This window comes from Acinonyx jubatus, chromosome E2, assembly GCF_027475565.1.
Source record: "Acinonyx jubatus isolate Ajub_Pintada_27869175 chromosome E2, VMU_Ajub_asm_v1.0, whole genome shotgun sequence".
Taxonomy (NCBI): domain Eukaryota; kingdom Metazoa; phylum Chordata; class Mammalia; order Carnivora; family Felidae; genus Acinonyx; species Acinonyx jubatus.
In genome coordinates this window covers 33,533,624-33,559,309 of record NC_069396.1, presented here as the reverse complement: position 1 = coordinate 33,559,309, position 25,686 = coordinate 33,533,624, and the positions used below count along the sequence as shown (strand labels likewise).

Below are 25,686 nucleotides of genomic sequence, written 5' to 3'. Positions count from 1 at the left end.
CAAACTGTGTATCCATAGTCTTAGCCTGCTTAGGCCACTGTAGCAAAACACCCTCAGCTGGATGGCTAAAACCACAGAAATTTATTCATCAGAGTCCTGGAGGCTGGAAGTCTAGGACCACAATGTCAGCATGGTCCAGGCCTAGTGAGAGTTCTCTTCCTGGCTTACTGGGGCCACCTCCTTGCTATGTCCTCACATAGCCCTGCCTCAGTGCATACACATGGAGAGAGAGATCACTATTCCTCTTTTTTTTTAATGTTTATTTATTGGGGGGGAGGGGGGCAGAGAAAGAGGGAACCACAGAATCCGAAGCAGGCTCCAGGCTCCGAGCTGTCAGCACAGAGCCTGATATGGAGCTTGAACTCACAAACCACGGGCTTGAGCTCACAAGCTGTGAGATCATGACTTGAGCTAAAGTCAGACACCCAACCCACTGAGCCACCCAAGCACCCCCACTATTCCTCTTCCTTTATAAGGCCAACAAACCTAGCAGATTAGGACCCCACCCTTTTGACCTCATTTAACCTTAATCAGCTCCTAAAAGCCCTATCTCCAAATACAGTCAAGTTGGGGGTTAGGGCTTCAATGTATGATTATAGGGAACACAGCCCATAGCACCATAAAATGGAATACTAATCATCAACAAAGAAATGATATACTGATCCGCCCACAGATATGGATGTATCTAAAAATAATTATTCTGAAAGAAACAAAAAAAAAGAAACCAGAAACTTCTCCTCCATGAAAATATACTATATGATTCCATTTAAATAATTTATATAAATTATATAATTCATATAAATTCCTGAAAAGTGCAAATTAATCTGTCGTGATAAAAGTGACAGATCAGTTGTTGCCAAGAGAAGGGGGACTTACAGCTGCAAATAAGGATACTTTGGGGGATGACAGTTGTGTTCATTATCTTGATTGTAGTTGCTGGTCTAACATCCACATGTCAAAACTCAAGTTGTACATTTAAAACTTTTTTTTTAATGTTTATTTTTGAGAAAGAGAAAGAGAGAGAGAGAGAGAGAGAATGCAAGTGGGGTAGGGGCAGAAAGAGAGGGAGACACAGAATCTGAAGCAGGCTCCAGGCTCTGAGCTGTCAACACAGAACCCGATGCGGGACTCGAACCTGCGAGCCATGAGATCATGACCTGAGCTAAAGTCTGGTGCTTAACCATCTGAGCCACCCAGGTGCCCCTCAAGTTGTACATTTTAAATATGTGCAATGTATTATTATACATCACTATTATGCATCAATAGTCATATATCAATAAAGCTGAAAAAAATCCAAGCCTCTTTTCGGCTTCATTTTTTTCATTCTTTAACATCACTGTTTTTTTTCTCTCCTTTTTTTAAGTTTACTTACTTATTTAAATGTTTATTTACTTTTGAAAGAGAGAGAGAGCAGGGGAGGGGCGGGGAAGGGGACAGAGGATGGAAAGCCGGCTCCGTGCTGATGCAAGGATTGAACCACCAGCTGTGAGATCAAGACCTGAGCCTAAGTTGAACGTTTAACTGACTGAGCCACCCAGGTGCCCTTACTTATTTATTTTTAAGTAATCCCTATGCCCAATGGGGGGCTCGAATTCACAACCCCAAGATCAAGAGTCGCACACCATTCCACCTGAGCCAGCCTGGCGCCCCAACATCAGTGTGTTTTCAATGTGTTTCAAGTTTTGGTGCTGGTCAGAAATCATGCAGATTCTGATGTCTTTATATGGAGAGAACTTTACACATCTATGGAAAGAGAATCTGTGGAAACACTTCCTCACTGTTTCAAATTAAATGTACATGTCACTCCCAAAGCCTCCAGGAATGCTGGTACGATTATTTTTAACTTGTTACTATTGTATCTCAATTACTTCAACTTATTAGACAGCTGATCTATTAAGTTCTCAGGGTAGGACCCACTGGGGATAAATTTTAAAATTAAAAAGATTTTTAAGAATCTACTCTTAGAAGTTCCATCATAATTTCAAATTTCACTGAAAACAATTTGAATTTTAACACTCCTCTGGAGAAATTTCAATCAAGCCTCCAGAAATAGGAAGAGAGTAGTACCATGGCACTGTCAAAGGACCCAAACCAAAAAAAGTCATAGGCTTCTTTTATGATAGTCTCAAAAGCAGAGTGAATACACAGCTAAACACAGCGTTACCTTGTGATTCAGCAATCACACCCAACGGATTTGAAAACGTATGTCCACACAAAAACCTCCACATGAATGTTTATAGCAGCTTTATTCATAACGGCCCAAAACTGGAAGCAACCAAGACGCCCTTCAATAGGTGAAACAGATAAGCAAACTGTGGCACATCCAGACAATGAGTATTATTAAGTGATCAAAAGAAAAGAGCTACCAAGCCACAAAAAGACTTGGATAAATCTTAAATGCATACTGCTAAGTGAAAGAAGCCAGTCTAAACAGGCTACATACTATATGGTTCCAATTATACGACACGCTGGAAAAGGAAAAACCATAGAGATGGGTGAAAGGATCAGTGGTTGCCAGAGGTTTGACAGCATGGAGTCGAATAGGTGAAGCACGGGGTTTTTTTCCAGGCAGTGAAATTATTCTGCATGATACAGTGATGGTGGATACGTGACACTATGCATTTGTCAAAACCCACTGAACTTCACAGCATAAAGAGCGAACCTTAATGTATGCAGATTTTAACAAATCATTTAGGAAGTCGAGAGGATCCCAGGATGGAATACAAAATGTGACAAAACAATTACAAATTGTCTATGAATGTATGAAACAACCTCACGGAGAGGAGGGAGGGAAAAGGTACAAGCTCACCTTTGTACAGCTTTGCAGAGAACCCAGTGGGATAGGATTTGGCCCACGGCTGTAGTTTCCAAACCTTGCTCTAAAGCCTAACGAGGCCCTCAAGTGGTAACTTTCAGAAGCCTGTGAAAGGAGGGCCATGTGATGTGGGATCCATGCCACAGGGAAGAAGGCCAGGCCCATGGCTTTGCCCGCATCTGGTCCAGAGTCGATGCCAAAGTCCTGACTCGGACTTAAAAGATTCCTAATGCCCAGCCCCCACCCTTCCGACCTAATTCTCTGTTTCCACCTCCACTCCTGGGGGGCTCCCCCCATGGCAACCAGCATGCCTTTTACCTGCTCGTTCCAGGAGGCCCTTGCCCCTTGCAGGTCCCTCTGTCTTACACACCCCCTCACCCCAAATACCCAATGGCTACTCCCTCACTTCCATCCAGGGCTTTGCCTGATTGTCACTGCCTCTGGTGGGGCCCCCCCCTCACTTTCCCCACAACCTGTGCTCCCTGCCCCTCTGGCCCAGCTTCACTTTTCTCCATGTCACTCATACACACACACACGTTTTAAAAACAAACTTTATTTTTGTTTCTAGAACAGTTCCAGATTTTCAGAAAAATTATAAAGACGGTACTATGTAAGATAGTTCCCATATAACGTACATTGAGTTTCCCCTATTACTAACGTCTTACACTTGAGGTACATCTGTTATAACCAGTGAACCAATACTGATATGCTATTATTGAAAGAAGTCCATACTTTATTCTGATTTCCTCAGTTTTTACTACTGTCTTTTTTTCTGGTCTAGGATCCCATTCAGGATACCACATTCCATTTTATCTTCAGGTCTCCCTAGGCTCCTCTTGGCTGGGCCAGTTTCTCAGACTTTCCTTGTTTTTGATGACCCAACAGTGTTGAGGAGCACTGGTCACATACTACATATTTTTACTTATTTGTGTCACCTCATCCCAAGCAGGAAGGTAAGCTTCTAGAAGACAGAGATTTTTATCTGTCTGTTTACCATTTCCCCAGCAATCGGAACAGAACTTGCCACATCATGAGTGTTTAATGAATAATTATAGAATGAATTTGCTAAAATGAATGATTTTTTAACTCTAAAACTCCACAGACCTTCAGGTTTCATAGAGCCCAACCCTTCTCATTTAGCACATGAAAACAATGAAGTCTTGAGGGGTTAGGTAACTTTCCAGTTACAGGAACCAGAACTAGAACATCCTCGGCATTTTGTAACCACCATACCCAGAAGCCAGGACCCATCAAACACTGTCGTCCAACACTTCAAGTTGCCCACAAGGAACCTGGGAGCCCATACTCATTCTCAGCAACCTCAACAGCTTTTTCTGAATAACAGTGTTTATTTGGGTCAACAACTTGAATATACATCCTTTCTATAAACATAAGTGAAAAAAATAAAAGGACAAAATGTTGACACCAGTAATCAAAAGTCATCTAGCAGGTGACAAACAGGAGTGAGATTTTTTAGGTCAAATCAGATACTTTTTAAGCTTTAAGTGATCACCTGAAACCAGCCCCAAGGGCTAAAAAACCCTATGAATGGTTGTGTGTAAATGGAGAGACATGAATACCCTGCCACATCAGATAGATGACTGTGTTTTTTTTTTGTTTTTTTTTTGTTTTTTTTTGAGAGAGAGAGAGAGAGACAGCAAGCAGAGTTCAAGAAGGAGAATCTTAAGCAGGCTCTACACTCAGCTCAGAGCCCAACAGGGGGCTCGATCTCCCTACCCTGGGATCATGACCTGACCTGAAATCAAGACTCAGATGCTCAACAGACTGAGCCACCCAAGCGCCCCTAGATGGTTCTGTTTTTAACTCAATCCTTCCTCTTTACTATCTTTTCAGTTAAAGATATCAGGGATTCCCTACTCATTATACCTGTTTGGCAACCTTTCAACATGTGCTCAGGGACAACTAAATAAGAATCCAATTTCATTTATTGATAAGTAATTGCTGAGTACCTAAAATCTGCTAAGCATGAACTTCAAAATGTGTCCTTTCTCAATTCACCCAGAGCCCAGTAAATAGCATGCTCTAAATACTTACAGAACACTTTAGAAGGCTTCAATTCCTCAAATAAGAGAGTCCATCAATACTAACCCCACAGGCCTAAGGACAAGTTTACATAAGATTTTAAAATTCTAGCCTTCATGGGGTGCCTGGGTTGCTCAGTCAGTTAGGCATCTGACTCTTGGTTTTGGCCTAGGTCATGGTCTCACGGTTTGTGAAATCGAGCCCGTGTTGGGCTTATAGCTTTCAAAAAAGCACACAACTAAGAAAACAATCAAAGTTACAAAGGCAACCCAGATCTTGAACTCAATTATACCATATACCATTTTTAAGAGGCATTCTTAGTGGGAATTAAGGACATTCCCAAAAAACAAACACAAATGGTAAAAACTGCTATAAACAGGTTTAAAAAAAATTTTTTTTAAGATTTTATTTTTAAGCAATCTCTGCACCAAACATGGGGCTCAAACTCACAACCCTGAGATCAGGAGTCACATGCTCCACTGACTGAGCTAGCCGGGTACCCTGAAAGTTTTTAATTTTTTAAGTAAAAAAAACGAAGTGATTCAAAATTTTATCAGAAATGAACAATATGGGGGCGCCTGGGTGGCTCAGTCAGTTGAGCATCAGACTTCAACTCAGGTCATCATCTTGCAGTTCATGGGTTCAAGCCCCACAACTGGCTCAGTGCAGACAGCTCAGAGTCTGGAACCTGCTTCGGAATCTGTGTCTCCCTCTCTCTCTGCCCTTCCCCAGCTCTCACTCTGTCTTTCTCTCTCTCTCAAAAATATATAAACATTAAAAAAATTAAAAAAAAAAAAAAAAGAAAAGAAATTAACAAAATGGAAAGTACTCAGTGCTTTCAGATTCCTCTTCTGTGGTAAAAAGAGCATGACCTTAAACTTCAAGAACTATCTATTGTACCGTCCCCTGCTCCACAAAACTCAAACACAATATGACAACTGGATATGTGACCTGAGTCTTCAGTAAGAATGTTACTTCCTCCAAGGTAAAACAATTTCAAAGTGCCACTTTAAACATTCAGTTTACTCTCTGTTGTGGGCTGAATTGTGTCCCCTGGTACCCATGACTTTCACTTTATTTGAAAAGAGGGTCTTTGTAGATGTAATCCAGATGAGGTCATGCTGGATTAGGGTAGATCCTAATCCAAACACCAGTCTCATTGGGAAATTTGGACATAAAAGGAAAATTTGACACAAAGACCCAGGGAGAGAACACCATGTGACTACAGAGGCAGAGATTGGAATGATGCAGCTCCAAGCCAAAAAATGTCTAGCACTGACTACACCAGCCAGAAGCTAGAAGAGAGGCATGGAACAGGTTCTCCCTCAGCGCCTCAAGAAGGAACCAACCCCACCGACACCTTGATTTCAGACTTCTGGCCTCCAGAACTGTGAGAGTAAATGTCTATCATCTTGAGCCACTTAGTTTGTGGTACTTTGTTATGGAGGTCCTAGAAAACGAATATATTCTAATTCTTTCAGGGTCCTGTGGGCATTTGCAAAAAGAACCTAAGATCATACTGGAGGAAGTATTGAATCCTGGTTCCAGTATTGGAAGTACTGGAGTGAGTGCCACACTCTTCAAAGCAGTTGCACGGTCATGCTTAACTCGTGGAAACTACTTTCATGAATTAATGTAACTAGAAACGTTATATACACACATAAACATATGTGTGCAGGTATGAACATCCTCTACCATATTCAGATTATATTAATGATGGGGGTGCCTGGGTGGCTCAGTTGGTTAAGCATCCAATTCTTGGGGTGCCTGGGTAGCTCAGTCGGTTGAGCGTCCGACTTCGGCCCAGGGCATGATCTCACAGTGTGTGAGTTCGAGCCCCGCGTCGGGTTCTGTGCTGACAGCTCGGAGCCTGGAGCCTGCTTCGGATCTGTGTCTCCCTCTCTCTCTGACCCTCCCCTGCTCATGCTTTGTCTCTCTCTCTCTCAATAATAAATGAACGTTAAGAAAAAAAAAAAAGCATCCAACTCTTGATTTGGGCTCAGGTCATGACCTCACAGTTCGTGAGATCAAGCCCCTTGTCAGGGTCCATGCTGCAGCACGGAGCCTGCTTGGGATTCTCTCTGCCTCTCCCTTGCTCATGCGTGCTCACTTGCTCTCTCAAAATTAAATAAATAAACATAAAAAAAAAAAAAGGAGAGAGATTACACTAATGAAGAAAATATCATCCCAAGACACTAAAAAATATTTCGGGAATACAAAATAGGGAATTTATCTTCATAAGCAATTTCTGATTTTATAACTTCTGATTTTGTAACTTTTCCAGGACTTCCCCAGGAAAAATCTAATCGCAACAGTTTTCAGATGGTTGGCAGTAAAGCCCAGGTTAGCTGAAAGGCCCCATGAGGTAATCTTGACTTTGGTAAAGGTCTGCATAGGTCTTCAGCTTTGCAGGTTCAGAAGCCAGATAGTCTCCCAAATCACACAGGTGTGATCAGGTCCAGGAAACAAGTTCACAACAATCCAACCCACAGATCCCAATTTCCAAGTTCAAGGACCAATTCATTAATTTTCAACATATCTTTCAGTGACCGGAACACTTAGACCTCCCTCACTCCTGATAACAAGTAACCAAAGAACTAAAATGGAAATCCAAAGACTGTTTGGCTAACATGTAATAAGGAGTCAGACATCCAATCTAGAACCTAGAACATTTGACTTCTTCCACCATAGAACATTTGACTTCCTCCCCCCGCCAATACAACACCTGCACAGAACAGTACAATCTTTATATCCACTATGCCATCTGTACCGGCTACAATCAGTAGGGTAGACAGAGACCTCTGTATTTTATAGGGAAGTAAACTAATGTTAAGGAAACAAAGAGGGCGGTTTATCCATTCATTCAACACATGCTAACAAAACCCAACGTAACAAGGTAAACAGTAGGCAGCACTTAACTCCAATATCCTGACCCTCAGTCAAATGCTCTCTTCACTACATACCAGTCACTTCTGGAATGTACCTCCCCAGCAATGCACTCATATCTGCCAGATCATGTGTCTCTCTTCCTTAGAATATGCTGCATAACCATGGAAAAATTACTTCTAGTGCTTTTACTCTTCTATATATTCCATGTAAATCCCAATATATTGATATATTACCAATAAACAAAACATATTACATGTTAGATATGTAAGATCTCTTACATATCATACAGGAAACATATAAGATAGTTCACATACACACATAGTGTCAAAGATTTCACTTTAAGCTTTTTCTTTTTAAAGTTTATTTTGATAGAGAGAGAAAGAGAGAGAACGCACACACATGGGAGAGAGAGAGGGAGAGGAAAAAAAAATCCCAAATAGGCTCCGCACCATCAGCAAGGAGCCCAATGGGGGGGCTCCAACTCACAAACCATGAGATTATGACTTGAGCCAAAGTTGGACACTTAACCAACTGAGCCACTCAGGCACCCCCACTTTAAGCTTTTTCCAATAAGCCTTTGTAAATAAAATGTACTAGACCCATCCCGTCCTTCTTAAATAACTGAAATAGTTTTTCATCATTTGTCTGTTTCTTGGCTACTCAAGGTCAATTATGACCACCACTACTGTATTTTTCTCAAATGTAAAACTTGCACTTTTTCGTATCTGAAATTAGGGAACCTTCTTACAATAATATATACATTTAATGTTGTGCATTTTCCTTTTAAAAGGGACTATAAAGGGGCACCTGGGTGGCTCAGTCAGTTAAGCATCCGACTGTAGCTCAGGTCACGATCTTGTGGTACACGGTTTGTGAGTTCGAGCCCAGCATTGGGCTCTGTACTGACAGCTCAGAGGCTGAAGCCTGCTTGGGATACTGTATCTCCCTCTATCTGCCCCTCTTCCATTTGCATTCTGTCCCTTTCTCTCTCTCAAAAATAAATAAACATTAAAAAAATTTTTTAATTAAAAGGGACTCTAAAGATGAATGATTTTTCTTTCCAATTGCAACCATATCTGAGAATAACCAAACTGTTTACAAGGGGGTATTATATGAGTAGTCCACCTAATAAATAATGAGAGAATAATCAAATAATAAATTATCAAACATCCTGCAACAACCAGTAAATGAATGGACACAGATAAAAATCAATGGTTGCTGGGGTGTCTGCATGGCTCGGTCAGTTGAGGGCCTGACTCTTGGTTTCGGCTCGGGTCACAATCTCTCAGTTCATGAGTTCAAGCCCCGCGTTGGGCTCAGCACTGACAGTATAGAGCCTGCTTGGGATTCTCTCTCCCCCTCTCTCTACCCTTTCCTTGATTGTGCTCTCTTTCTCTCTCAAAATAAATAAAATGAACTTTAAAAGTTAAAAAAAAAAAATTTTTTTTTAAATCAATGGTTGCTAACAACATATATAGGACAATTAGGCATTAGGTTCTTTTCAATAGAAGTGTATATCACCTATGGAATTATGTTGCCAAAAAAGAACCTGAATCCTGTCACACATCTATATCTGCCTATAATTTACAGGAAATACAAGAGGCAGAAAGACAAGTTAAATGACACCATAAGAGGCAACTGGCATAGCCTGTGGAAAACCCTAGAAAACAAAGGACCTGCTTCTTCAATAACAACAAAATATTAGAAAAAAAAAAAAAAAAGATGAGGGAACGTATAGATTTAAGAATTAAGAGGCATCAACCACTATAGAACACTCAACCCAACAATAGCAGAATATGCATTTTTCAAGTACACGTTGAATATTCTTAAGGATATACCATGTTAGGTCACAAAACAAGTCTTAATAAATTTAAAAACACGGAGATCAGGGACACCTGGGTGGCTCAGTCGGTTAAGCAACTGACTCTGGCTCAGGTCATGATCTCACGGTTTGTGAGTTCGAGCTCCGCGTGGCGCTCTGTGCTGACAGCTCAGAGTCTGGAGCCTGCTTCAGATTCTGTGTCTCCCTCTCTCTCTGTTCCTCCCCTGCTTGTTCTCTGTCTCTGTCTCTCAAAAATAAATGTTAAGAAAAAAATTAAATAAATAAATAGAAAATAAAAACATGGATATCATACAAAGTATCTTGTACTGATCACAACAGAATGAAACCAGACATCAATAGCTGAAGAAAAACTGAAAAATCCATAAAAATGGGGAAATTCCCCCCCCTTTTAAACACCAAAGGGTCAAAGAAACTACAGTGAAAATCAGAAAATACCTGAGACAAATGAAGATGAAAACACAACATAGCAAAACTTCTGAAATGCAGTGAAAGTAATGCTAAGAGAAAAAAGGAGAGCTGTAAACATTTACATTTAAAAAGATCTCAAATCAACAACCTAACTTTACCACTTAAGAACTAGAAAAAGAAGGCGCACCTAGGTGGCTCAGTCAGTTAGTATCCCACTCTTGATTTCAGATCAGGTCATGACCTTATGGTTCGTGAGTTTGAGCCCCATATCAGGTTCTGGGCTCCCAGCATGGAGCCTGCTTGGAATTCTCACTCTCTCTCTCTCTCTCTCTCTCTCTCTCTCTCTCTCTCTGTCTCTCTCTGTCTCTCTGTCTCTCAAAATAAATATTAAAAAAAAAAAAAGGAACTAGAAAAAAGAACAAATAACCCAAAGCTAGGAGGAAGGAAATAATAAAGATTAGATCAGAGATAAATAAAATAAAGACTAGAAAAACAACTGAGAAAAAAAAACTCAATAAAACCAAGAATTGGTTCTTTGAAAAGATCAACAAAATTAATAAGCCTTTAGCTAAAAGACAAAAAAGAAACAACATAAATAACTAAAATCAGATATAAAAGAGAGGACACTACTACCAGTTTTACATTAAAAAAAAAAAAGAGGATTATAAGAGAGCACTATGAGCAATTATATACCACAAATGGATAACCTAGAAGAACTGGACAAATTCCTAGAAACGCACAACCTACCAAGACTGAATCATGAACAAATAAAAAATCTGAAAAGACATGTAATGAGCAAGAAGACTGAATCATTAATTTAAAACCTCCACAAAAGACTATACTTTCAGGGATCATTCCTAGAATTTGTTACTACAGAAGTTTCTCTGAATGTGTAGAGTACCCAAAACCATGAGAAGGAGGTATAGCATTCTCTCCTGAGGATGAAGGTGGCTCTGGGGGTTGCTTCTGCAGCTGTCTTTTGCTGTTGATGATCATTCTTCTCTTCCTTTGGGAGAGCAAGAGGGAGAAAACAAAAACAAACAAACAAAAAACTCCCATAAAGAAGAGCCCAAAACCAGAGGGCTTCACCAGTGAATTCCACCAAAGCTTTAAAGAATTAACACAGATCTTTCTCAAACTCTTCCAAAAAATTGAAGAGCAGGGAACAATTTCTCACTCATTCTATAAAGCCAGCATTACCCTGATACCAAAACCAGATAAAGACACTACAGCTATAAATCAATGTCCTTTATAAACACTGATGGAAAAATCTTCAAAAAAATATTAACAAGCAGGATTAAAATGATTATATACAGAACATTAAAATGATTATACACTGGGGCACCTGGGTGGCTCAGTCGGTTAAGTGTCCGACTTCAGCTCAAGTCATGATCTCACAGCTCATGAGTTCGAGCCCCGTGTCGGGCTCTGTGCTGACAGCTCAGAGCCTGGAGCCTGCTTCAGATTCTGTGTCTCTCTCTCTCTCTGCCCCTCCCCTGCTCACATTCTGTCTCTCTCTCTCTCTCTCTCTCTCAAAAATAAACATTAAAAAAATTTTTTTAATAAATAAAATGATTATATACCCTAACCTCAATGCAAGGATGGTTCAACATATGAAAATCTATCAGTGTGATACTCTGCACTAACAGGATGAAGGAAAAATTCACATGATCGTCTCAACTGATGAAGAAAGCATTTTGACAAAATTCAACACTCTTTTATAATTAAAAACAAAGAAACCACTCTACAAACTAGGAATACAAGAAAACAACCTCAACATAATAAAGGTTATATAGAAAGAGACCAAAGCTAATATGTTTAATGGTAAGATTGTAGGCTTTCCCTCTAAGGTCAGGAACAAGACAAAGAGGTCCACTCTCACCATCTCTTCCCAGTATAAGACTGCAAGTCCTAGTCACAACAATTAAGCAAGAGAAAGAAATAAAAGGCACCCAAATAGGAAAAGAAGAAGTAAAATTATTTCTGTTAATGGAATGATGTTATATATGTAGGGAAAACCCTATAAAGATTGCACCAAAAATAACTTAAAAAACCTGTTAGAAGGGGTGCCTAGGTGGTTCAGTCAGTTGAGCGTCTGACTCTTGATTTCAACTTAGGTAATGATCTCACCTGTGAGAACTAATAAATTAAGCTAAATTCCAAGACACAAAATCAACTTGCAAAAACTAGTTTTGCAATTCTATATACTAACAATTAACAATATGAGAGGAAATTAAGAGAACAATTCCATTTACAATATCAACAAAAAGAATAGACTACTTAGGAATAAACTTCAACAAGGAGGTAAAAGACTTGTACACTGAAAACTATGAAGTATTTTTGAAAGAAATTAAAGAAGACACCAATAGGAAAGATATCCCATGTTAATTTATTGGAATATTTAGTATTATTAAGATATCAATACTACCTGAAGCAATCTACAGATTCAAAGCAATTCCTACCAAAATCCCAACGACTTTTTATAGATGAAAATTCCATCCTAAAATTCATATGGAATTCCAAGGGACCCAAAACAACCAAAATAATCTTGAACCAAGTTGGAAGTTTCACACTTCCTGATTTCAAAACTTATTACAAAGCACTGTAATAAAAACAATGTGATACTGGCATAGAAATAGACATGTAGACCAAAAGAACAGAACAGAAAGCCTAGTAATATACCCTCACATGTAAGGCTTAGATAATTTTTAGAAAGTGCTAAGACCATTCAATGGGAAAAGGACAGTCTTTTCAACAAATTGTGCTGGGAAAACTAGCATCCATATACAAGAGAATGAAGTTGGACCCTTTGATCTTACACCATATACAAAAATTAACTCAAGGTGCATCAAAGATTTATTCATTTTTTAAAAATTTAAGTTTATTTACTTATTTTTGAGAGAGAGACAGAGAGAGCGAGAAGGGAAAGGCAGAAAGAGAGGGAGAGAAAGAATCCCAAGCAGGCTCCACACTATAAGCATGGAGCCCAATGTGGGACTCAAACTCAGGAACCGTGAGATCATAACCTGAGCTGAAACCAGGAGTCGGAGGCTTAACCAACTGAGCCACCCAGATGCCCCAAAGTGGATCAAAGATTTAAATATAAGACCTGAAGCTATAAAACTCTCAGAGGGAAAGCTTTATGTCACTGGATTTGGCAATGATTTCTTGCATGTGATACTAAAAGCAAGGATGACAAAAGAAAAAAATAGATAAATTAGATTATACCAAAATAAAAAAAACTTGTGCAAATAAAAAAAAAAAAACTTGTGCAAACAGGGTGAAAAGGCAACACACAAAATGGAAGAAAATATCTACAAATCATATATCCAATAAGGGATTTATATGCTGAATATATAAAGAAATCCTACAACCCAACAACAAAAAACAAATAACCCAATCCAAAAATGGGCAAAGGACCTGAATAGACATTACTCCAACAATATATACAAATAGGCAATCAGCGCCTGAAAAGACACTCAATTTCACTAATCATCAAAGAAATGCAAATCAAAACCATAATAAGGTGCACCTGTCTGGATAGTTCAGTAGAACATGCGAATCTTTATCTCCGGGTTGTGAGTTCAAGCCCCACATTGGGCATAGAGCTTACTTACACACACACACACACACACCCATGATATCACTTCATATCCTTTAAGATGGCTACTATCAAAAAAACAGAAACTAGTATTAGCGAGGTTGTGGAGCAGTTGGAACCTTTGTGTACTGTTGGCGGGATTATGAAATGGTGCAAGAGCTAACAGGAAAATAGTCTGGCAGCTCTTCAAAAAATTAAAATTAGAACTACCATATGATCCAGAAATCCCACTTCTGAGTATATATCCAAGAGAACTGCAATATCTCTCTAAGAGATATTTGCACATTCATGTGCATTGCAGCATTATTCATAATTAGCAAGAAGTGGAAGCAATCCAAATGTCCATCAGTGGAAGAATGGAGAACTTAACATACCATATTTGTTAGTTCTCCAGAAAAACACAACCAATAGGATGTATACCTAGAGATTTATCATAAAGAATTAGTTCATTTGACTACAGCAGCTGGCACATCTAAAATCTGCAGGATAGACTGGCAGGGTAGAGACCCAAGAGGGCCAGTGTTCCAGTTTGAGTCTGAAGGCAGTGTGCTGAAGAACCAGCAAGAAGTGATGTGGTAAATGAAGTCCAAAGGCAGCCTTTTGGAGAATTCTCAATTGCTAAAGAAGGTGGATCTTCTTTATTCTATCAGGCCTTTAACTTATTGGATGAGGCCATTCACATTTTGGAGGGCTCCTTATTCAGAGCCCACCAATTTAAATGTTAATCTCATCCGAAATCACACTCACAGAAGTATCCAGAATAATGTCTGACCAAATATCTGGGCACCCCATGATCCAGCCAAGTTAATATACAAAATTAACCCTCACACATACAGTGGAATATTACGCTGCTTTAAAAGGAAGGAAATCCTGTCATATGCTACAACATGGATGAATCTTGAGGACCTTATACTAAGTGAAATAAGTCGGTCCCAAAAGTACAAATATTATATGATTTCACTTATATGAGGTAACTAAATGTAGAGTAAATGTCTGACATTAAACTTCTGATTGCCAAGGTACCCATTTTAAAAGATAGCCATCTTGAATAAACATATTGCCAGGTATATGACACAGCCACTAGATAAAACAATCAGATTAGGAACTAGGTCACCCACACCCATTTAGTTCCCCTTACAGAAAGTCCTGGGTGACTTAGATAACTGACTGCTTGAGTGACCCTGCTTCCACTTTCCCATGCCCTAATTTCCGCTCTTGTGTTTCAAATTAGCCAATAATGAGTGACCCCACAAATCGCCAGACATTCCACCCTTGGACTTTAATAAAATCATAGCCCCAGCTCCCCTCTCTATCCCTCTCTCTAATTGCAACCTCACTTGTACCATGTACCCTCCAAGACTTGTGAGTAATAAATTCTGTTCCTCAAATTCCCTAATTATTTTTGAAGTGTATCCTGCAGTCATAAGAACCACAAGGATTAGTCCAGTCACATCACTGGCCCCTGTGGGGGAAATATCAGTGGGGCTCACTGCGGTTAAGACAGGCCCAGGCAACTGCCTCAGGCATTCCTAGCTGAGAGCATCACCATCAATAGGTTGGGCAGGACTCAACACCAGAGTAGTCAAATTTATAGAAATAGCAAGAATGATGGTTATTTAAGGCTGGGGTAGAGGCGCCTGGGTGGCTCAGTTGATTGAGTGTCTGAATCTTGATTTTGGCTCAGGTCATGATCTCACAGTGGTAGGACTGAGCCCCAACACAAGCTCCTTACTGGGCGTGGAGCCTGTTTGGGATTCTCTCTCTCCCTATCTCTCTGCCCTTCCCGTTTGCATGCATGCTCTCGCTCTCTCTCTCTCTAAAATACATGCATACATACATACATTTTTAAAAAATAAAAAAAATAAAAGGTACTGTTTAAATTCTGTAGGATGAAGAAGTTCTGGAGATCTGTTTCATGGCAATGCACATATACTTAGCACTACTGAATTTTATACTTAAAAATGGCTGAGATGGTATAAATTTTTTAAAAAGGACATTCTGATCGGGCTAGGGGGAGGGGAAGTGGGGAGTAAGTGTTTCACAGGGACAGAGATTCAGTCTGGGACAATGAAAAAGTTCTGGAGATGAATGCTAATGATGGTTGCACAACTATGTGAACATAGTACTACTAAACTATAATCTAAAAAATGGTTAAAATGGTAATTTTTATGATATATATATATACATGGAATATATATATAAATAATATAACTTACAAGTAATATATAAAAATAACAGTGCAGGGGGAAATAAGTACAAAGATTTGATGGTATCTGTTTTGGTGATTACAGAGATAAAATGTTGAGTATACAATGAAGTTTCCAAACTACCCTCGACTATTTAAAAATTGAGAGGTTGGGGGTGCTTGGGTGGCTCAGAAGGTTGAGCATCCAACTTCAGCCAGGTCACGATCTCGTGGTTGGTGGGTTGAGCCCCGCATCGGGCTCTGTGCTGTCAGCTCAGAGCCTGGAGCCTGCTTTAGATTCTGTGTCTCCCTCTCTCTCTGCCCCTGCCCCACTCACTCACTCTCTCTCTCTCTCAAAAAATGAATAAACGTTAAAAAAAATTTTTTTTTAAATCAAGAGGTTAGCTTGTTTACAAATTTTTCTAACAATATAACAAAAAGCCTAAAGAACATATACTGAGTGGCAAATGCTCAGGGTTGGGGCACCAACCCCATAGAAAACCACAGAAAATTTGCACTTCTTTGTGTTTTGCATTTCACTGTTGTCTGAATATTTAAAAACAAATTTACTGTACTTCCAAGGAGTCTGTATTCCAAAATTAAAAGCTGGAAAAAAAAATTACTACTAGGAGTAGTAATTACTACTACTAAACTACTAGAAGTAAATTGCTACTAGAAAATTTAAAAGAACGTCATTTTTTAAATTATATAAACTAAAATTAAAGTTGGGGCACCTGGGTGGCTCAGTTGGTTAAGCGGCCGACTTTGGCTCAGGTCATGATCTCGTGGTCCGTGAGTTCGAGCCCCGCATTGGGCTCTGTGCTGACAGCTCAGAGCCTGGAGCCTGTTTCAGATTCTGTGTCTCCCTCTCTCTGACCCTCCCCTGTTCATGCTCTGTCTCTCCCTGTCTCAAAAATAAATAAAAAACGTTAAAAAAAAATTTAAAGTAAAATCAACAACAATCACCAAAATTAAACCTTCATATCTGGATTATGTCTTCCTATAATTTTGCTATTTTACTCTGAGAACATCTAAGGACCAATACACATATTTTAAGAATATTTCACTTTACCTTGTAGCTACTGAAGATGTTCCATATTGTCTTCTGCGACGCCTGGCCACTGAAGACATCTTAAGTCCTAGAAAGATAAATTGCTTTTTTTAGGAATAAATTAGAAAACCATTCGCACAGTATCACTAGCACTGTGAAACTTTTACAAGCAGCAATGCTTGCCTCTAACCCCCACCCTGCAATCCCATCATACCAATTTTCAAGCAAACACAACAATGAAGACCAGCTAATCACAACCCTGAGATGCCCTCCCAACTCTATTTCTCTGCTAAAGAAAATGTCTAAGTCAATGCAAAATCTAGAGATGATGCAGGAAGCACTGGCAGAAAGCCTCATGGGTTGGAAAAAAGGGAAAGAGGTGAGTGATGAGGGAAACAAAGGCAAGAGAAATGTAGCTTAAATTAAATCTCCTTACAGCTTGCAGCCCACTGACACCTGAAACACGCAGAGCATGACCTTGCTGCCAAGCAACTCATGCCTGCCTTACTTCCTTGATGTTTTTGTTTTATTAAAGACTAAAAGTAACCTTATCTTAACAGTAGCTTAACCTTATCTTAACAGCACCCCTAAAAGTCTTGAAAGGTTTATTTTCAAATTCCTTAGAGACTTACATTCTCCCTAACCCCCACTAACTTAGAAGTATATACCCGGTCACTCTTCACAACGCCAGTGCAGCTCTTTCTGCCCACGGGTCCTGTCCCCATACTTTAATAAAATCACCTTTTTGCACCAAAGATGTCTCAAGAATTCTTTGTTCTTGGGCCGTTTGCTCAAGAACCCCATTGGTAAGTATGAACTAAAATTCACGGTGGCAATGTGTAATGAAACAAACAAACAAATATGAATTTTATTTCACTGATTTCAGTTCCACTTTGGTGTCCCCTCTTCCTTTAGAACCACGTGCTGCTTGGTAAGGAGACATGGCAAAGCCAAAACACACTGTCCAAGGCCAAATTTGGGGCCAGCAAGGATGGCTTCCTTTTCCTTAACAAATTGATTTGTGCATTTGTCTACCTCCAAAAAGATGCTGAGATGTCTATGACTAAAAGGGAGAACCAGTAAAGCATTAAAATAAAGAGGAAGGAGCAGCACCAAAATAAGGAATTTTTCCATTATTTTAAGTGATATAATTCATACACCATAAAATCTCCCCCCCCCTCTTTTTTTTTGAGAGACAGAAAGAGTCTGCATGCACTTGTGCAAGCAAGGGAGGTGCAAAGGGAGTGGGAGAGAGGGAGAGAGGGAGAGAGGGAGAGAGGGAGAGAGAGAGAGAGAGAGAGACAGAGAGAGAGAAAGAGAGAGAATCTAATAAGCCAGGTCCACACTGAGTGCAGAGCCCCACACAGGGCTCCATCTCACATTCATGAGATCATGACCTGAGCCAAAAGTATGAGTTGGATGCTTAACACACTGAGCCACCTAGGCACCCCTAAAATTCACCCTTGTAAAGGTAAATTTTAGGGGTGCCTAGGTGGCTCAGTCAGCTAAATATCTGACTTCCACTCAGGTCATGATCTTGCAGTTTGTGGGTTCGAGCCCCTTGTTGGGATCTGTGCTGACAGCTCAGAACCTGGAGCCTGCTTCAGATTCTATGTCTTCCTCTCTCTCTGCCCCTCCCCCATTCACGCTGGCTCTGTCTCTCTCCCTCTCAAAAACAACATTTTTTTTTAATTTTTAAATAAAGGTAAATTGTACATTATGTGTTTTTTTAGTACATTCACAAAGTAATTCCAGAACATTTTCATCACTGGCCCCCTCCCCCAAATTCCAATAGTCACTCTCTATGCTCCCCTCCTCCCCACCTCTGACAATCACTAGTGTACCTTCAGTCTCTTTGGAATTGTGTATCAGACATTTTATATAAATGGAATGTCCTCTTTTGTGTCTGGCTTCTTTCATTTAGCATACTTTGGAATGTTGTGGGATGCTTCAGTATTTGTTCCTTTTTATGGGTGAATAATATTCCAGTGTGTGGATATACCAGTGTCCATTCATTCACCACCTGATGGTCATTTGAGTTGTTTCCACTTTTTGGCTATTATGAACAATGCTGCTAGGAACATTTGTGTAACAGTTTTCGGTGAACATGTACTCAGTTCCCTTGGGTATACACTTAGGAGTGGAATTGTTGAATGATATGGTAATTACGTTTAACTTTTTAAGGAACTGCCAGACTGCTTGCCACATATGCTATACCATTTTAAATTTTCAGCAGCAATACATGAGGGTTTCAATTTCTCTCCAACCTTGCCAACACTTCATATGAATCTTACGTAGCAGTCTTCAAATTGGGTACATGGACCTGGGGATAAGAAGACCTTCCGTGGGGATCATGACTTTGAGCATGATGGATACTCTGAAGACAATTTCAGGCCCTCTGCTTCCGTAAGAGCTCTTTCCCACATATACTTGATCTAGCAGGCTGAGAAAATGCCTATGACCTCCTTCCCCCCTCTTGCTCAATCACCCTATGCACTGCACAAAAGAAGGACCAATTACTCACCACCCAGAATCTCCTTTGATCCAGTGCATCACCCCAGTGTGAAAACTTCAGAATGAGATTAAGGTAAATGGAGAAGTCAGAACAACACAAAGAATTTCAACAAGAGACACTAAAGGAAACAGAGCCTTATTTCATCCAATTCCCAGCATGGCTCTAAGTATTGTCCATCCTAGGAGAGTGGAATGTTCAACACAGGGATGGACCCTAAAATGTTTGATTACACCATAGCCAGTAATCAACTAAAAATGGATCACAGACCTAAATGAAAGAGCCAAAAGTATAAAACTCTTGGAAGAAAACATAGGAGTAAATATTCACAACCTTGGGTTAGAGAAAGATTTCTTAGATATGGCACTAAAAGCACAAGCATAAAAAAGTTAGGAGTGCCTGGCTGGCTCAGTCAGTAGAGCATATGACTCTTGATCTCAGGGTTGTGAGTTCAAGCCTCACACTGGATGTGGAGTCTACCTAAAAAAAAAAAAAAAGAAAAAAAATTGATAAGCTGGATTTTATAAAAATTGTAAAATTTGTGAAAAGACACCATTAAAAACATATTTACAAATCTCATCTCTGATAAGGGTGTCTGGGTGGCTCAGTCGGTTAATCCTCTGACTTCGGCTCAGGTCATGATCTCAACGTTTATGAGCTCAAGCCCCGCGTTGGGCTATCTGCTGTCAGCACAGAGCCCGTCTTAGATCCTCTGTCTCCCTTTCTCTCTTCCCCTCCCCTGTTCTCTCTCAAAAAGAAAAAACATTTAAAAAAATGTTTTAAAGAAACTCTTGCATCTAATAAAGAGCTTACATTTAGTACATACAAGGAGCTCTTACAATTCAATAATAAAAAGAAAAATAACCCAATTTTAAAATGGGCAAAGGGTGCTCGCTTTGGCAGCACATATACTAAAATTGGAACGATACACAGAAGATGAGCATGGCCTCTGCGCAAGGATGACACGCAAATTCGTGAAGCGTTCCTTACTTTTATGAGCACTGGGTGTTGTATGGAAACCAATTTGACAATAAATTTCATATATTAAAAAAAAAGAAAGAAACTAACTACATAAATAAATAAAATGGGCAAAGGATTTGAATAGACATTTCTTCAAAGAAGATGTACGCACGGCACAAACCACATGAAAAAGTGCTCAACATCATCAGTCATAAGGAAAGTGCAAATCAAAACCACAATGATATCATACCCATAAGGGCCTCTATCAAAAAACAAAACAAAACAAAACAAAACAGGTGTGCCTGGGTGGCTCAGTCGGTTAGGCATCCGACTTCAGCTCAGGTCATGATCTCACGGTTTTTGGGTTTGAGCCCCGCATCAGGCTCTGTGCTGACAGCTCGGAGCCTGGAGCCTGCTTCAGATTCTGTGTCTCCATCTCTCTCTGCCCCTCACTCACTTGTGCTCTATCAAAAATAAATAAAATGTAAAAATTAAAATAAATAATAATAATAAATGTTGGTGAAGGTGTGGAGAAATTGGAACCCTTGTGTACTGTCGGTGGGCATGTAAAATGGTGCGGCCCCTATACAAAACAAAATGGCAGTTCCTCAAAAAATTAAAAATAGAATTACCAGGTCATTCAGTAATTCCACTTCTGGGTATACCCCAAAATGAATTGAAAGCAAGGTCTCAAGAGACATTTGTATACCCATGCTCATGGCAGCACAGTTCACACACAAGAGCTAAACCCAAGGGTCCGTCATGGAAGAACGATTAAAATGTGGTATGTCCATACAGTGGAATATTAACCAGCCTTAAAAAGGATGGAGATTCTGACGTGCTACAACAGGGAAGAATCTTGAGGACATTATGCTAGATGAAATAAGCCAGACACAAAAGAGCAAATACTATAGGATTCCACTTACGTGGGGTGTCTAGAATAGTCAAATATATAGAAAAGGAAAGGAGAACAGTGCTTGCCGGAGGTTAGGAAGAGGGAGAATAGACAGTTGTTGTTTAATGGGCAAGGAGTATTGGTTTAGCAAAAAAAAAAATGTTCTGGAGACTGGTTGCACAAGAAGGTGAATATACATAATACCACTGAACTGTACACTCAAAAATGGTTAAGATGGCAAGTTTGTCATGTGTATTTTACCGCAATTTTTTAAAATTCAAGTATAGTTGACATACAATGTTTCACTAGTTTCAGGTGCACCACATAGTGAATAGTGAGTGACTCAACAAGCCTATACATTATGCTGTGCTCCCCACAAGTGCAGCTACCCTCTGTCAGCAGACAACACTATTATGGCACCACTGACCGTTGGCTATATTCTGTTTGCTTTTTTAAACCACAGTGAGATAGCACTTCCCATTTAGTAGGACGGGTATAATCAAAAGGACAAGTATGGGTGAGGATGTGAAAAAACTGGAGCCCTCATATATTGCTGGTAGGAATATAGAATGGTACGACCACTTTGGAAAGCAGTTTGGCAGGTTCTTAAAAAAGGTAAACATAAACAGCAATTCAACTCATCCACCCAAGAAAAGTGAAACCTATGTCCACACAAAGACTTGTGTGCGAATGTTCATAGAACCAGTATTCACAATAGCCAAAAGATGAAAACAATTCAAATGTCCATCCCTGGCGAACAGGAAGCAGTAAAAAAAGTCATACATCCATACCATCAAATACTATTCAGTGATAAAAAGGAATTAAGTACTGATATACACCACAAAATGGATGAATCTCAAAAACAGTATGCTAGGGGCGCCTGGGTGGCTCAGTCGATTGAGCGTCCGACTTCGGCTCAGGTCATGACCTCGCAGCTCGCATTCTGTGTCTGTCTCCCTCAAAAATAAACAAACATTAAAAAAATGTTTGTTTATTCTTGAGAGGGAGAGAGACAGAGTGCGAGTGGGGGAGGGGCAGAGGGAGACACGGAATCCGAAGCAGGCTCCAGGCTCTGGGCTGTCAGCACAGAGCCCCACGCGGGGCTCAGACTCAGGAGCTGCGAGATCATGACCTGAGCCGAAGTCGGACGCTCAACCGACTGAGCCACCCAGGCGCCCCTAAATAGACATTAAAAAAAAACCAGCACACTGAAATGAAAGCCAGTCACAAAAGGCGTTTAACATCTTAATGGTGGAGGAGGTCATTGAGAGGACATGACCACCGGCTGACCTGTGAGCAGATCCCAGCAGCCGGAGGCTCCTTACTCCCTCCCCTATCCTTGGACCATGCCTCCCGCTTGCCTTTCACACTCCCAGAAACTGCCCTAAGGACAGAGCCTTGAGATAGCGATGTGCTACTAAGACCATCTGGACGGTACACATTACTGAACGCAGGCAAAATCTCGACATAAACGTTTACGATTTGGTGGGTGGGTGTGGAGATCTACTTGTGCCGTAGCCGCCCAAGACAAGGTATGTGTTATACCTACCACCTACCAATCTGCAGTGGCTTCCCTCTTTCTTCAGAAACGCTGCTCTCTGTCCTCTGCCGGTTTCAGATTACACCCAGAAGCTCCCAACGAGCTGCCAAACCAACAACTATTGATCCCATTTATATGAAATATCTAGATAATATAAATGCATAGAAACAGAAAGATCACTGGTTGCCTGGGGTACAACGGGAAGCATCTTTCCGGTGTCACAGAAATGCTCTAAAATGGACTATGGTAATGGTATCTGTCAGGATGTCCCTGGAACCACAGTGGAGGGGACGGCCATCTTGCCAGCGCAACCCAAGGGAAAGCCCCAAGCGGCGCGCCAGAACCAACCGAAGGTCAACCAATCACCGAGCGACAGCATGCCCAGGCGCGAAAAAGGCCCACCCGGACCTAAACCCGGAACCGCTGCAGCTTAAAAAAAACCCACCCCACCCCAGCCAGGCGCGACTTCCCTGACTCCTCTCTGTCCCTGAGCCACAGAACCTCGCCCGAGACCTTAGTTCCCAATAAAGCCTTTGACTGCTAAAATTTTTTACCTTCTGACTCATCTTTACCCTGCCCGATGCCTGACCTTAACAGTATCATGTAATTCTACAAAAAATCATTAAATTTAAAATGAGTCAATTATGTGGTATGTCAATTATATATACCTCAAGGAACTGTTTTTAAAAAGTAAAGTCAGGGGACACCTGGCTGGCGCAGTTGGGAGAGCACACAACTCTTGATCTTGGGGTTGTAAGTTCAAGCCCCATGTTAGGTCGTACAGATTTTATTAACTTAAAAATAAATTCTTTAAAAATAATAAAATAAAATAAAAAGTGAAGTCATTCTTCTGGGTTGGACAGTGAGGCCCAATTTGGCCAGATAGGTGCTCTGCCATATAATTTCCATAACCCGAGTGAAATCTACACCTCCTAGATTTTACTCAAAATAGGATGAAAACATGCATATGAAAACCACAGGCTAGGATGATAATGATATCTTTTGCAACTCTTTACAAGTATAATAAAAAAAAAATACTCTAGTTGTCAATTTACAAATGTGTAAGGAGGACATAAATTCTTCCACCACAAGCTTGGGAGCAGGGTCACCCCACAAGTCCACGTGTCATGGGAACTGGCAAAATAAAACCTCACCCTAGAAGCTAGTGGTCACCCACCCAAATGGAGGAGCTGGGGATTCCAGCGCATTCTCAACACTTAAATAAGCGCAGAATTAGAAAGCCAACACTGAACTGCAGTAGCCTCCTGTCTGCTCTCGCTCTTCCACTATGGCAGAGCCACGACACGAGGCATTTACGTTGCGAAACAGGAGGTAGCCACGTGGCCCTCACTTCACTGCTCCCGGGACTGGGACAAAGCTGGAATACAGAGATGACCAAAAACAAAACAAAACCCATAAATTTCAGTTTGCAGCTTTCAAGATTCAATTCCTTCAAGAGTAATATTTTTTTAAGTGTATATATTTAAGTAATCTCTACACCCAATGGGGGTCTCAACCTCAGGACCCCCAAGATCAAGAGTCACATGTTCCTCCCAATGAGCCAGGCAAGCCCCCTTCTTTCAAGAGTAATATTGACCTTAACTGATAGTGCCCAGACGCTGAACTCCCCAAATAAGACCCAACCTAGCCATACTTGTTCAAATGCCTCTTTCAGACTGAGGGCACAACCATCTGTATCACCCCTGTATGCCCAGCCTAGCCAGTCCTGGCTTCAGGCTCCTCCACACAGGGTGAGCAGATAAGAGCACTGTCCTGCCCTCCTGGGAATAATTTATTAATCAAACATTAAGCAGTCAAGTAGGTTATCACTGAAGCAAAACTCCAATTGCGAGGTAACAGGCTGAGAAGCGGAGGCACTTTGGAAATGTCCCAACAGGAAAATATATCTGCTCTAAACCTTCACATTAACTCATTTACGGTAGGTTCTGTTATTACCCCATTTGGGGGATGAGAAAATGGGGGCACAAAGAGGTAAGGTAACTTGCCCAGGGTCACACAGCTCATCAGTGGTCCACCCAGATTCACACGCAGGTCTAACTCTAGAAGCCTGGTGCAATCACCAAATCGGCTGCAAGGGTAAACAGCGCAGGAAAAGCATGAACTGGAGCCAGCCACAGCAGATGAGCAAGTTTTCCCAAGAAGGTAAAGGGAGGCTAGGGGAAGGCTGATCCAGAGAGCTCCGACCTGCTCGTGATGAGGACACGCCAAGGCGTGAAGGCAAGAGGATGGGCAGGGAGGCTATAATGGAGGCAGGAGAGGTTGCTGTAGCTTCCCGGTTGATTGTAAGGCAATGCGTCCGGCCCACCTGCCCACTTCTCAAGTGGGGAAACTGAGGCCCCCAAGGAGGGGGAACACAGGTTCCCAGGCACCAGCCCGCCTCAGCCTCCCGGAACTCCCCATCCAGGAGATAGTAAGGGGCATAGGGACTGCAGTGAGGTGGCGCGAGGCCTCCCTGCCCTTGGCGGGACACTTACCGAGGCGTACTTCCACAGCTCCCTCAGGACACCTCCCGCGTTCCTCGCCTCCAGCCTCTCCACTCCCACCTGGCCCTGCGCGCCCGCAGCTCCGCCCCCAGTGCTCCCCCCGCCCCCCCCCCGCCCGCCCTGGGCAGCACAGGCGGCCCACAGCGCCCCCTTTAGGCAGGGAGGCGCGGGCCCACGCCCTGCCTTGTAAACTGTTCTTTTCCCCTTACTATTTCTCTTCCCTGTCGCTTGTTGCTGTTCGCTCCCTCCCCCGCCTTCCCTTTGCCTTTCATGTTTTCAATCACAAGTCGCTCTTTCATTCATTCTTGGTTTGTTTGGTTTTTTTAAGTCTATTTATTTATTCTGAGAGAAAGAGGACGGGGGATAGGGGTAGAGAGAAAGAGAGACTTTCCAGCACGCTCCTCACAGTCAGTGCAGAGCCCAACACGGGGCTCCAACCC

At 41.2% G+C, this 25,686-nt stretch overlaps 1 protein-coding gene and 2 non-coding genes across 3 annotated transcripts in view; 2 read left to right on the top strand and 1 right to left on the bottom strand.

Moving 5' to 3' along the window:
- The window catches only part of LOC106985836 (nuclear receptor coactivator 5-like), a 46,173-nt gene extending 20,838 nt beyond the window's left edge, over window positions 1-25,335 (bottom strand). Inside the window, exons 1-2 of the mRNA XM_053210052.1 lie at window positions 25,238-25,335; window positions 16,857-16,923 (exon numbers count right to left, since the gene is read on the bottom strand). Of these exons, the coding sequence (XP_053066027.1) occupies window positions 16,857-16,915 (59 nt within the window). The 5' untranslated portion in view covers window positions 16,916-16,923; window positions 25,238-25,335. The remainder of the gene's footprint in view (window positions 1-16,856; window positions 16,924-25,237) is intronic.
- Window positions 10,831-11,039, top strand: LOC113595276 (small nucleolar RNA U3). Its single transcript, XR_003415767.1, has one exon. It is a non-coding gene; the product is annotated as a small nucleolar RNA U3 (small nucleolar RNA).
- On the top strand, window positions 20,235-20,341 carry LOC113595278 (U6 spliceosomal RNA). Its single transcript, XR_003415769.1, has one exon. It is a non-coding gene; the product is annotated as a U6 spliceosomal RNA (small nuclear RNA).
- Window positions 25,336-25,686: the final 351 nt, after the last annotated feature.